The sequence below is a fragment of the Trachemys scripta genome, chromosome 11 (assembly GCF_013100865.1).
Source record: "Trachemys scripta elegans isolate TJP31775 chromosome 11, CAS_Tse_1.0, whole genome shotgun sequence".
Taxonomy (NCBI): domain Eukaryota; kingdom Metazoa; phylum Chordata; order Testudines; family Emydidae; genus Trachemys; species Trachemys scripta.
In genome coordinates, this window is record NC_048308.1 from 47,699,924 (window position 1) to 47,714,873 (window position 14,950).

Genomic DNA, 14,950 nt, shown 5'->3' on the forward strand with positions numbered 1-14,950 from the left:
TTTGCTCTGTGCATCACCATACACACATTTAGTATATAAGTATATAGTATATTAAGAGAATATCTTATAAGAAAACACCATTGAAGTGTTGACTTTAAACATAATTTTAATAGTCTCTTTTTAGTTCAGTATTAAACAACTTGTTCCTCTTGAATTATGATTAATAATAAACATATCTATAGCACCATAACTTTTCATGGCTCTTCAATTACAGAGGTGCTCATGGTAAATGCTAAACTTCTGGCACTGGTTTTTAATGCACTTCATCCCAACAGTAACTTCTCTTTCTGGGCAGTTATTGACATATTTGTTCTTTTGAAAGCATCATGCCATAATTTCATTTTGGATTTTTAAAGCAAAACTATCACGACAGCAGAATCAGTATGAAGTTCCATTGTGATGCATTTTCCTTCTTCCCTGGGATAATCCAGATAGCATCATTTAAAAAAATTATTCTTCAAAGACAACAAATACACAGTGTAGTGACTATCTTTCATTTGAACATATTTCTGGCCCTTCCTGTTAGCAAAAGTTTGTACCTTATTGTAGTGAGGTGATGTGGTTCCCCGCCACCACAGACAGGGACGAGCCCCTCCCACATCAGAGTGGGCGGAGCCAGCGAGTCCTGTGCCTGCCCCCCAGAGGTCAAGGTGCAGGACGGGAAGTATAAAAGCCCGACCCCAGAACTCACTCGAGGAGCAGCTACCGGAGAGGCCAGACGCCTCTGGCCTAGCTCCCGGTTGGGAGACCCTGGCGACCTACAGCGGATCCGAGGACTGGCTTGACCTGCCGACATCCGAGGCCGACCAGAGCCCAGAGGAGCTGCCCAGGCTGCCTCTCGCCAGTTACCCAGAGGAGCCCATGGTGCTGGACCCCCTGGTGCTGGACCACCATCCGGACCCCGGTACCTCCAGACGGGGAGTTCAGAAGTAGCCCGGGGGCAGCCGACCCTAATCTGGCTGCAGCACTGCGAGCACCTATGTCAGTGTGTTGCAGCCAGTATCCCCACTGACAGCGGCAGGCCTTCTGCCGCTGCTAAGGCCCCGGGCTGGGACGCAGTGAAGTGGATGGGCCTGCGTCCCCCCTGCCACCCAGCTTGTGGGTGGCAGTCTCCCCCTCTCCTAGGCCCTTCTGAGCCAACAGCCTGGGCTTGTTGTTTACTTGGCTTTGCTCAGCCTCTGCCTGAAAATGACATATGGCCTGAGCCACTGACTCTTTGCTGCCCACCCTGACCCCGGGCCTGGGCCTACTAGATAAATACTGTTTGCTCAGCACCTGCCTGAGGGCCTGAGACATTGACTCCTTGCTGCCCCGCCCTGACCCAGGACCTGGGCCTCCTAGATAAATACTGATAAAGACTCCTGGAACCAAGGCTAATTCCCCGTCAGCAACTGGAAGGAAGTAGTGAGGCGGTGTGTTCCCCGCCACCGCGGAGCGGGATGAGCCCCGGCCAAACCCCTCTACACTTATGTATAACCCCACAACCTTTCTATTTTCTGGATGGTAACATCAGACTGTTTCACTACAGTCTACTTCCCCACATTGATTGCAAGTTTAATGCCAGAACATAAGAATGGCTCTACTGGGTCAGACCAAAGGTCCATCTAGCTCAGTATCCTGTCTTCCGACAGTGGCCAATGCCAGGTTCCCCAGAGGGAATGAACAGAACAAGTAATCATCAAGTGATCCATCCCCTGTTGCTCATTTCCAGCTTCTGGCAAACAGAGGCTAGGGACACCATTGCTGCCCATCCTGGCTAATAGCCATTGATGGACCTATCCTCCATGAATTTATCTAGTTCTTTTTTGAACCCTGTTCTGGTCTTGGCCTTCACAACATCCTCTGGCAAGGAGTTCCACAGATTGACTGTGCTTTGTGGGAAGAAATACTTCCTTTTATTTGTTTTAAAGCTGATGCCTATTAATTTCATTTGGTGACCCCTAGTTCTTGTGTTATGAGAAGTAGTAAACAACACTTCCTTATCTACTTTCTCTACACTAAGTCATGATTTTATAGACCTCAATCATATTTCCCTTTAGCCATCTCTTTTCCAAGGTGAAAAGTCCCAGTCTTATTAATCTCTCCTCATACGGAAGCCATTCCATACCCCTAATCATTTTTGTTGCCCTTTTCTGAACCTTTTCCAAATCCAATATATCTTTTTTGAGATGGGGCAACCACATCTGTACAGAGTATTCAAGATGTGGGCATACCATTGATTTATATAGAGGCAACATGATATTTTCTGTCCTATTATCTATCCCTTTCTTAATTATTCCCAGCATTCTGTTCGCTTTTTTACTGCCGCTGCACATTGTGGATAGTTCTCTGAAAACATCCACTCAAAGACTCCAAGATCTCTTTCTTGAGTAGTAACAGCTAATTTAGATCCCATCATTTTATATGGGATTATGCTTTCCAATGTGCATTACTTTCCATTTATCAACATTAAATTTCATCTGCCATTTTGTTGCCCAGTCACTCAGTTTTGAGAGATCCTTTTGTAGCTCTTGCAGTCTGCCTGGGACTTAACTATCTTTAGTAATTTTGTATCATCTGCATATACATTCTACATTTTTTGCATTTACTATACATTGCATTACACGTTTTTGGATTGGATTAGTTACTAATTCCTACATGGCATGCTTTGTCCAAGCATTGTTTGTTTGACCTACATTTTTACCCCATCTCCATATTTTTAAACTTATTTTGTCCATTCTTATTTTGTTTGTACTAAAGGATTCCCTGGCTGTTTTCCCTCTTATCTTAGCTGGCTCAGACATTTTGTATTCTTAGCCTACTGACCTATTTACTTATATTTAGCACAAACCTTCAATTTTCAGCCTAATAATTCATTCACCTCCCTAATCTATCTTCTAAGAAATAAGGCCTCCCTCATGGGCTTAATTACTTATGATGTCAGGCCTACATGTCTCATATCTTAATTAGTGTGCATGAACTTTTAGCCTTTCCTCGTGCTTGCTCCAAAGCATCTTTCATTTCTGGGGTTTACGTGAGTGGTCCATGGAAGATGCATGCACATCCCATTATTGCTGAAGTGCTGTGGCAGTGGAAGTTTCATGGGTATGTCTTGGGTGTTTGTTTATTTCTGAGACATTTCCCTTTTAACCAAGCATTTCTCATTTTGTGAGTTTTCCTTAATTCCTAAATTTAAAATATTAACAAGAAACATTTTGTTTGTGGCATAGATATAGCTGTGTTGAAACACTGGCAACATTAAGATGTATTTAAGCAGTTAAAATAATGCTGAGATGGAGCACCAGATTCTACAATAAGATCCAGTTCTACTGAATCATGCTGGCGAAACTAGATTAATTAGCCAGTTAACCTGGGTTTATGGTTAACTGGCACTGAAGGTGAATTTTGGCCATAAAGCCATTTTATCTGGCCCCTATACTACCTGTCACCTTCCCAGCTACTGGTGTAGAGAAGGCACAACAGATGCTCCTATGTTGTGCCCATCCCTGGCTGCAGATTCACAGCCCCTTTGGTCCATTAGCATCTGCCACAGAGCTGCTGCTAGGTTACATACTAGGTATCTTAAACAGGCTTGAGGCCAGACTTGTACACAGTAAGTCAGATTCTTAGCTGGCATAAAGCAGCTTGGTTCCATTTCAGTCTATGAAACTATGCCAATTTACCCCAGCTGAGATTCTGGTATGGGGGCGTTGGATCAGAAGACAGCAAAGATTAGCTTTATACCACCTTTAAAACCTTTACCAGGATTTGCCCCAACACCTTTTGCCTTTGGAGTTTAGGGAAGGGGACCTCTTTTTCCTGCTTCAGACTCTGTCTCTAACAACCCGACTACATTAGATTGAGGAGAAAAGAGCCATGTGGTGAGATCGACTTCCTCCCATGGCACCTTACTGATTACATATGCTCATGACTCCTGTAAAATCTTCACCCTTGATTCATTATGCATCAACCTTTCTTTCCTTACTCTTATCCCCTCTATCCTGATGGACCATTCCAAGTGACCAGAGGGTGACATTTCGGCATGAGCTACATGCAAGAGGCTTCCCTACTCTGTACCTGTGTCAGAAGAGGAGAGAGAAAATACTTTAGTGTTCCAGGTGAATCCCAAGTCCAGATGACAACGGAAGTGTGCCAAGTGTCAGTCGGGTGGATAGAAAACAAGAGGCAAATCCTCACACTCCAAAATCCTGACCTTTTTAGCGTCAAAAACAAATCAAGAAAGGAGCTTTGTTTGCTATTCTGATATATGTGCTTTGTTTTCTTGAGTAGCACAAATCCCCATGAATACAAACAGGTTAATCATATTTTTCTAATCAAAAAGTTGTATGCTGTTGTACAACTGATAAAGACCCCTTTAAACAAAGGTTTTTCCCTTTGGATAATTTTGCTGGAGAATAAAGATTTTTAGAATAAATACTTACATGGTGTTTGTATGGGTTTCTTTTATGAAAGATTGGTTGCTTACAGGATAAATTAAATTAAATCCCTGACAAATTTATGAATATGACCTCAAAGAAGGAGTTTTGGTCTAGAAATCCCAATGGTAGTTAAGTTCTATGCCAAATAGGAATGATACAATTTGACTAATTTATATTTTTCTTTTTAAAATTTATGTTAATACTGCATGAGTTTTAATAAAAAATAGTATTAGTTATTTGTGATTCAAAGACATGTTTGTTACAGAAATGTATATGATAAACAATATGCATTTACGGGAGCCAGGGAATCATCTGCTTTGTGGAGCACAAAATCTTTCACATTATTATATTCACTTAGGCTTTGATGCATCTAAGCACTTACGCATCTGTTTGACTTTAAGCTGCAAAGTCGTCCCACTGACTTTAAGCTTATGCTTTAGTGCTTTCCTGAATCAGACTTTTAGCAAATTAAAAAAAGGGTATATACGTATTCCACAGTGAACCCACAAGATTCAATTCTGTGTAGGACAAATAGCTAAAGAGATTGACAGGGCAGTCTGGAGCAGCCAAGAAAGGAAACATAAGAAGTGGGAATGGACTGGGATGTGATTACTCATGCTGGCTTTGTGTACTGGATCAAGAGATTCCAAGGTTCATGTTCACCTGAGTTGAACTCCTATCCCAGCTGGATTTCCTGTCAAGAACAATCTCCCTCCTACATCTGTCAACTTCTTAAAATGATTATCTTAAAAAACAAGGCTAAAAACCATTTGAATTGTATGGTATTTTTGTATGCTAATGAACACCCAAATAGGTAGGGGGAAAGCCCATAGAAACGTGCTTTTAAAAGGAATAGAGAAAAAAAATTGTAAAGGCCTTTGATAAACTGTATTAACTTCTACCAAAAAATAATTCTGGGCACATGGCTGCAAAAATACTAACTACTATCTGCACTGCAGGAAAAGGAAATTCAAAAGATGATGTAAAGGCTGCACCCCTCCTCAACCCATTCAGAAGTGATTCCCCAGTGAGGTTACTGAGCCCAGTTAGAACTGGGGTAAATTTATTCAGCCTGTTCTTGCAGACTCTGAAATGCTGATTAACAACTACCTTAATTGCTATAGAATCTTCAGTTGCTCCAGCATCCTGGGTATTTCATCTGTCAGTCACATAATAGCATATCATTATTTTTTGGTATATCATTCTTACATGCACTTGCTGCTGGCTGAACTTTAATTTTTAATCTCAATGACACTAGGGTAAATACAGGGCAAACTACTCATCTGAAACCCCTAAGAATAGATTTAGGCTACTTTCCACTGTTGCATCTTCACTTTTAGAGGAACTTCCGCCTTGAAGGCTCTGTTCTGAGTCTTAGCCGAAGCCAATAAAACTGAGTCTTAAACTAGTTCATTGTTCAGAAAGCTACTGCTGATGGAAGGGTTAGTAGTGACACAGTCATTATCATTGTCACAGGTCATTGCTGAAATTTTGCAGTGAAATTTCTATGTCATCAGAGGTAGCTCAGTGTGTGACATGACAGCTTCAAAGAAGAATCTTTATAAAATATAATATTTTAAAAAAATTATAATTAAACCCACTTTGCTTCTAAAATTTGAAATCCAAACATTTGACCTGATATGAAATCAGACAGTTTGCAGTGGGGTGGGGGATGTTCTAGTGGGTTAAGTATAGAACTAAGTTCGACAACACAATAGACTGGTGCAGACTGATCAGAAACAAAGGTGTATGTGGTTAAGTGATATAAGTTGCACTGCTTTGGCGTTCAGTGAGAGTGCAAAATGAGTACAATTTTCTGTCTGGGAGAATCAAAGGAAGCAGTAGGTGACAAGGGAATTAGCAGGAGTGTGTAAGATAACTTAACCTTCTTGTTAGTTGCTTTTCTGCTCATTTCTGCCCCCTCAACATGTACATTGCCCACCTAGTGAATGCAAAATTGGTGCAAGGTATACTATTGATATTTCTATCTGTTAACATACTTTAGCACATATGTCATTCTTAAACTCAGGCTTCCATGAGAGTTCCTTCTTTTTAGTTTACCTTGCTTACTGAATTGAGCCCACTACTTTGGCCCAGTTATGCCTCACAATGCCCCATTAAGTAGGAATCCTCACCTCCATGTGACAGATGGGGAAACTAAATCAAAGAGCAGTTAAATGACTTCCCCATGGTCACACAGCAAATCATTGGAATAAAATCCAGGTTCTTAATCCTATGCCTACCCCGCTATTCATTAAGGAAGCAATATACCTTGTTACTTTTGAAACTACAGTCCCTCAGCTGTAATCCTGGCTTTGACCCAAATTCATTCTATGGATGTGACTAAGTGTTAAACTCTCTAACTTTATTTCCCTACCTCTAATAAAGAGATAAATATTTATTTATGTACCTAACTCTTGGGAGGATTAGTTAATGTTCGCAAACTATGAGGAGAAGCACTATGTACAGTAAGTGCTAAGTATTAGCAGGAAACATTTTAGCACTTGATGTGACCTGCACACCTGCTCCCTTATCTCGTCTCCCCCCTACGTCATTCTGACACTTTGAGGGAAAATAGGCACATAAGAAGCTGTTTGGGATTGGGCTAATGACATGGCTCTTGGTCAGGGGTGGGCAAACTTTTTGGCGTGAGGGCAAGCTATGAATGGTCACGAAATTGGGGGTTGGGGTGCAGGAAGGGGTGAGGGCTCCTGCTGGGGGTGAGGGCTCTGTGGTGGGTTCAGAAATTAGGAGTTCAGTGTGCAGGAAGGGGCTCCGGGCTGGGGCACAGGGTTGGGGTGTGGGAGCTCTGGGGATGAGGGTTTGGGTGCAGGAGGGTGCTCCGGGCTAGGATCAAGGCATTCAGAGGGCAGGAGGGGGATCACGGCTGGGGCAGGGGGTTGGGGCATGGGAGGGGGTCAGGGGTGCAGCTCCGAGTGACACTTATCTCAAACAGCTCCCAGAAGAGTGGCATGTTCCCCCTCCAGCTCCTACGCAGAGGTGCGGCCAGGCAGTTCTGTATGCTGCCCTGTCCGCAGACGCTGCCCCTATAGCTCCCATTAGTCGTGGTTCCCCGATCCCGCTCCCCTACTGAAGCGCCAGAGTGGGGCAAGCCCTGGACCCTACTCCCCGGCGGGTGCTCAAGGGCCAGATTAAAATGTCTGAGGGCCAGATGCGGCCCCAGGCTGGAGTTTGCCCACCCCTGCTCTTGGCAGTTTTTTATATGGACACAAATTTTTTTCTGGGACTCCCCTGAGACACATTTAAGATGTCATCTAGAGCCCACAGAAATCAAGGGAAAGACTCCCATTGACTTCACTGGGCTTTGGGCAGGGGTGGCTCTGTTTTTTGCTGCCCCAAGCACGGCAGTCAGGCGGCTTTCAGCGACATGCCTGCGGGAGGTCCGCTGGTCACGTGGATTCGGCGGCATGCCTGTGGGAGGTCCGCCAGTGCTGCACCATCAGCGTCCCCACCGCCGAATTGCCGCTGAAGCCGCGGGACCGGTGGACCTCCCGCAGGCATGCTGCTGAAAGCTGCCTGCCTGCCGCCTGCCTGCCACCCTCACAGTGACCGGCAGGCCGCCCACCGTGGCTTGCCGCCACAGGCACACACTTGCTACGCTGGTGCCTGGAGCCTCGCCTGGCTTTGGGTCAGGCCTTAGTGACAGACTCCAAATTGATAGACATGATAGAGGAAAACAGATTGCCCTTTGCATCTAGCGTGTAACACAGACACAGCACAATGCTGTGAACTGCGTCGTCTTAAAGCTGCAGCATCTCTGGGTCAGAACAGCAGGAAAGGGTCTTTTGAATTCTTATTGTAAACTAGTTTCCAAATGATTTTCCAGAATTAAATATTTTATGATATACAAAAATTTGCCAAGCATAAAGATGATACATACTGTTCCCAGGAGGTCAATTTTTATCCTGCAATTCTGGCCTGATGCCTAGAGTACATCAGCATATTTCCAGAGCTATGAGGAGGCCTGTTACAGGGGCATGCTTTGAACATGGTGAGGACAAACAGAATGACACTTACTGACGTTTGCACAGAAACCTATCAGAAGGGTCCTCAGATTGCTTCTCAAAAAGTCAAGACAGCTTAGTTATGAATCTATCTCAAGTGATCTGTGTATTGCTCAGCCTAGGAATAACTTAATCCCTTATGTCCGTGGGTCTCCTGGGCCCATTACTATTTAATATCATATTTTGCAATTGGGCAACAGAGGGTTTGTGACTGAAAAGAAATTTCTGTTGAGGACACAGGATTAGATGAGTCCTTGAATCTTAATGGATTCGTACATCATTTGTATGAATCTGAGTGCAAAAAAACAAAAAAACTTTTTTACAGTACTGAAAATTACTGGAATTCTTCAGGCTATTTTCACACACACACCCCAGAGACTTCTGCCCTTTCAGTTTCAACCCACTGCTCCTCCTGCACTTCACAACCTTCCTCCCAACCCCTTTCTGGCTCCCTCCTGAATCTACACGACACCTTCCATCTGTCTCCCACGAAATCAAAATCCATATTTGGTATCCAAAGGAACCTGGAAGAGCATGCCTAGCGATGTGATGAGTCCATAAAATGTGAATTTGTCACATTCATGAGGGGACAGTAGCTTTCTGATTTAAGAGCATCCCTCACTCGGCACTGGTGAGGCCACATCTGGAATATTGTGTCCAGTTTTGGGCCCCTCACTACAGAAAGGATGTGGACAAATTTGAGAGAGTCCAGCAAATTAGGGGACTGGGACACATGATTTATGAGGAGAGGCTGAGGGAACTGGGCTTATTTAGTCTGCAGAAGAGAAGAGTGAAGGGGGATTTGATAGCAGCCTTCAACTACCTGAAGGGGAGTTCCAAAGAGGATAGAGCTAGACTGTTCTAGTGGTACCAGATGACAGAACAAGGAGCAAGAGTCTCAAGTTGCAGTGGGGGAGGTCTAGGTTCGATATTAGGAAAAACTATTTCACTAGGAGGGTGGTGAAGCACTGGAATGGGCTACCTAGGGAAGTGGTGAAATCTCCGTCCTTAGAGGTTTTTAAGGCCCGGCTTGACAAAGCCCTTGCTGGGATTGGTCCTGCCTTGAGCTGGCGGTTGGACTAGATGACCTCCTGAGGTCTCTTCCAACCCTACTCTTCTATGATTCTATGACTGTAGCACTTCTGTAGGAGAATAGTCCTGAAGGCTGATTTCACAAGGATGGAGCCCTAAGCACTTTATGATTATTATTTAACAGAAAGTGTGGTGTTCCCTAAATACTGAAGCTCATATTCTACATAAAATGTCATTATCAACTCTTCTACAGAATAGTAATCTGTCATTGTTTTCTCAAAGGTCTTTTTCATATAAGTTTTGCTTTTGAAATACTCAATTTAAGTTGCTATAACTATAATAAAGGTGATCTAGCCTTATTACAAAATGCATCTAACTGTACCCAAACATTTCTGTAGTAGATCCTCCTTATACAATATCCAGTTTCAGTATCAAGTTCAGACAAAGCGATACTTCCCAACCACAAATTGCTGACATCTATGAGAGATAAACAGGGGATATATCACTTTCACATCAAAATGACTTCTGTGATTGATATGAGGTTTTAATATGCCATATGAGGAATTTTCCTAATTATGCTGAATTTACGGTATAATCTGTAAAGGTGTGGACACCTACAGGCCCTTTGGAAGTGAGCAGGAGGTTTAGGTGCTCAGTTCTTACAAAAAAAAAATCAAGCCATTTTTAACTGTGTATCTTGGTATGCATCCCATTATTTTGTTTCTACCAGTTAGCTGACAAAGCCTCATTCGGACTGTAAAACTGAGCAATTACAGGCATTACAGAGAAACAATGATTAAGGATATTATTTGTGAGCATTATTAATGATTATTTCTGCCCCTTTGCCAAGTAACTGTAGCAAATGTCTGAGGTCTTGCAGATTGTCTTCTCAGTGTAGGAAGATCCCCGAGAGGTCGATTTCTACCCACCGATTCAGGCGAGTAGTGTAGACCCAGCCTACGTGTCTCTACACTGCAATCACAGGGTGTAATAACAGCTTGAATAGGCATACCCAAACTAGCTTTATTCTAGCTATCTCAGGTCCCAGAGCAGTGAAGTTGTGGCAGTGCGCACTGTATAAACCCACCTGGAACCCTGCATAATTGCTAGCCTGCACCAAAGCACGTGTGCTGCTGCAGCTTCACTGCTCCAGAACCAGAGTTTAGCTAGATTACAGCTAGTTTGGGTACATCTGCTTGAGCTGTAATCACACCCTGGGACACCACACCTATAGACATACTCCTTGAAAAAGAATTTGGATGACTATGTAGCAGCATCACCTGGTGACCCCAGTTATAACAGTATTATTGTGATTATTATTAATTATTATTATTATTGAGATATCCCCTACAGGCAGAAGGCCCCATTTTTCTGGGAAACATAAACAAGAGACGGCCCCTGCCCCTAAGAACTCACAATCTAGATATAAGACACCATATGAATATAAAGGACATGCAAGAGGACAGGAGAAAGGATACTGACCTGAAACCACGCACATCTCCTGGCATTCTTCTAGTGTTATGAAGTTGTTCTCATTGCCATGGCATCCACCGTATTCAAACATCTCACATTGGCGGGTTTGAATGTTGAAGTAATACCTTGTATATATTGCTTTACACGCACCGCCATCTGCCTTAAAAGCACAGATTGAATTTCCTAGCTTCAGTGGTGGTAAAGCAGCACCTATGATGGTGGAGAGAAAGGTAGTATGATACTAAATGTTTTACAGTTAGTTTGGGAATTTAGCAATATATCTTCAATGGGATTAGAGATTTAAACATTGGCCCAGATTAGAGATTTGACCCCGAGACCATTTTACCTTTGCTCTGTCCCTTGCCCTTGCTCCTGCACTCTTTGAAAGGCATGGCACAATATTTAGCCCTTGATGTTTTGTACAGCTTTAATATATGCTTATAAAAAATAAGATCATCTATATCAGAACCCCAGTTCTAGGACCGGAACTCTGATTGGTGAGGGATTTCTATATCCTATCAAAACAGCTCAAATTTTAGAACATAAGAAGGACCACAGTGGGTCAGACCAATGGTCCGTCTAGCTCAGTATCCTGTCTTCTGACAGTGGCTGGTGCCAGATATTTCAGAGGGAATGAATTAATAGCTACTGATGGACCAATACTTCATGAATTTATCTAGTTCTTTTTTTGAACCCCATAATAATTTTGGCCTTCACAACATCCCTGGCAATGAGTGTGTTTTGTGAATAAGTACTTCTTTTTGTTTGTTTTAAATTTGCTGCCTATTAATTTAATTGGATGACCATAGTTCTTGTGTTATAGTCTGCATACAGGTTTAAGACTAGACATCTACAACTAGACAGTTGAAAAACTGCCATCAAAACAGTTTTCAATCAAAATATTTTTTTGATTGAACCAATCTTTTTGTCAAATTACATAGATTTTGATGAAATTTTATTTTGAACACAACTGGAAAAGCTATTCTGAAATTGTCCCAAAAGGTTGTTTCACTATTGTTTTACTATTTTCTAAATGGTAAGTTTCAATGGTGTTCCTTTGACTTTTTGTTTAGTATATAAAATAAAATAAATTTCAAAAGTAAAAAGAAAGAAAAATGATGAAAATCAAAAATTATTTCAATTGACCCCAAATGAAAATCTTTTTGGAATTTTGTTTTGCATTTTTAAATTTTGGTGTGTGTGTGTGTGTGTGGGGGGGGGTCTTTTCATCTCAATTTGAAAATAAATTGAAATCTCACTTTTTTTTTCCAGAATAGAACATCCATTTCCTGACCCATTGTATTTAAACCACCTAGTTCCCTTTAGATGACCCTTGGATTTAACCACCTTTTTCCCTGCCATTTGAGTAAAAAATACCTGCCTCTCAGAGGAAGTAGACATTTGGGGCTAGATTGAAGCTTATAAACTAGAGGTTTGTTTTGTTTTTTTACTGCATTACACTGGGACTTAGGCAAAATTTCTCCTCAGCTACGGATGAAAAGGTGAACGAGCATCTGCTACAATGTGTACTTCTTGGGACCTGCAGGAAGAATTCTGGTTTCTGTGAAAGAGTCACAGCGTAACCCAAAGAGTGAAGTGTGCACTTTGTTCAATGCCTGGGGAACTCAAATCTGCTATCCAACCACCCTACCAGGTAACTAGCACTCACAGGGCACTAGCAGGGAGCAGTACCTATGTCACCCAATGGACAGCAACCAGCCCCTGTGCAGAGGGTGCAAGGTAGGGAGAGGGCTCCTCCCACTCTCCCCCTCTTCTCTTCCACCCAAAAAATATTGGGCACGGTTGAGCCTTTGTAGTTGTTTCTCTTTAGGTCTCTTAGGTGTTAATGCTATTAAATCATTAGGATGATGCCATACACTAGACAAATGCTGCTGGAAATGGGCTAGAATGAGTAGGAAACTTGAGCACTGAAATAGAGGGCAGCCTTTGAACAAACAAAACCAGAATGGTACTCCAGAGGGCAGCACCATTCTATTAAATAACACTCACTACTAAGTCATAAACCTATTCATTGCAACTCCTGTTTTTTTAACTTTATTATGAAGTAGATCTGTAAAATCATTAAGGTGTGCACAACTTTAGAATATTTAGATTAAAGTAAATTGACTTGAGTTGAAAAGCTGAAATCTATGCCTTTTAATATGCAATATAGCTTGATAGTACTTGATAGTAGAAATCTTGTTAGCTAGACTGTACTGCTGAGACTGTATGGGGATGTAAAGACAGCACTGTAGTTGAAGACTCCATTAAGTACCCCTGTGGATGAAGCTCTTTCACTGTTTACATTATACTGTGCACCCTTTTTTCCCCTCCTAGGGTTGTAAAAGTTTTAGAGGTGTATGCGTGTATTTTTATTGAAAGTCAGATTGACAGCATTTCAAACTGAAACCTTCCACTTATCCATAGAACACACACAAAATAGAATATGGTAGTGCAAGATTTTCCTCACCAAAATTAGTCAGAGTGAGGGGGTATGTTATTCTCCTTGTGCCAATTAAAGCATTGAGCTCTCTTAAGTCTGCGCACAAGTATACCCATGCAATGGCCCAGGGACAAGGCGAGAGAGAAAGGGGACAGGAACCAACATCACATCACAATTGGAATCTGAGTGCCCAGTCTCAGTTAAGAAGCTAATGTGGTCTGGTCACTCCAGTCCCTCTAAAACACTGACCTGCCCCAATCACTTCTGGTCCCTCCAAGTCAGGCTAAAGACACGATGGTAAAAACTCTGCATTGCTGTTGGCCAACCTGTGCCTGTTCTCTGATATTTGTTTTTTAATTTGCAAAAATGGCCTAATCAAAAAAACCCCAAAGGCCAGATTTATGCTGATTTACATAGCTGAGACTCTATTCACTTAAATGGAACTATATAAATTGCAGGGTGAGGACTAATTTCCACTACTATTAATATCATAACTTCATGGCCTTTAAATGAACCATTTAAAAATTAATGTCTGCTATTATGAGAACACGAGAGACTGTAAAGGACACAATCAGATTTTATGTTCCTAAAACAGGTAGCTAGGCAACAAAATCTGGATCTAAGTGCCTAATTTTAGTCACTTCCACTTGAAAATTGTCTCTAAAGGTCTGTATCTCAGTTTCCTCAGCTATAGGATATTTATAGGTTTTTCCATCATAAAATGCTGATTCACTGAAATCCATAGGAATGATTCTGTCAAAATTCTGATGGAAACTAGGTAGGTTTTCAATGGAATCCTGCTTGTCAGGCAGGTTTCTGATGAAAACATGTCTGGTTTGCTGCCAACTTGCCTGAACCTCACAGATCTGTGGCTCCTAGGCAGTTTGGTCTCCTAGGCTTCCCATGTCCAAGCAGCAGGCCAGGCGGGCTGCAGAAGAGTCAGGGTTCCGGAGATTTCCAGGTCTCTGCCAGGTGGGCCACCTCACAGTCAGGGCTTCCAAACATCCTTGCTACGGGGCAGCCTAGATGCCCAGGGAACCTCAGTTCCTTGTTCAACTCTGTCATTTAGTCCTTTTGAAAAGGCAATTTTGGAATTCCCATATCACAGGAAATGTCTCAATTTCATTTTTCATTCTATTCTGCAACCAATTTTATTGTTGTTGAAATTTTGGAACTTCCCACAAAATGGGATTCTCAGTTTCCAGCCAAGTCCAGATATTTACCTACCTCAAACTGGTGTTGTGAGGGTCAATTCATACTGGTTGAAGTGTGTGCTGAGATTCTTAGATAGAGGGTATCATATCAAAGTGTTAGTGATCCTTTCTTCTCAGAATACCCATGAAAACTCAAGACTCTAAAATAAACTGCGTCACTGGCCCAAATCAATCTAGATCAGTGGGGCACGAAAAGAGGGCATAAAAACCTTTTGTGCTTCCCAGACTCAAGCGGTCCAGACACATGGCTACATCAACACATTTAGCATTCTACACGTTGTCACATCTATATAATATGATACTGTCTCCATCTTATTAAGCCAAATTATAAATTTATAGTAAATT

The 14,950-nt window shown here is 42.2% G+C and overlaps 1 protein-coding gene across 3 annotated transcripts in view; it reads right to left on the reverse strand.

Annotated features, from left to right (window-relative positions):
* The window catches only part of TFPI (tissue factor pathway inhibitor), a 49,478-nt gene that overhangs the window by 17,691 nt on the left and 16,837 nt on the right, over nucleotides 1-14,950 (reverse strand). For all 3 annotated transcript variants that reach the window (XM_034785365.1, XM_034785362.1, XM_034785366.1), the window contains exon 3: nucleotides 10,958-11,158. In XM_034785365.1, the coding sequence (XP_034641256.1) occupies nucleotides 10,958-11,158 (201 nt within the window). The remainder of the gene's footprint in view (nucleotides 1-10,957; nucleotides 11,159-14,950) is intronic.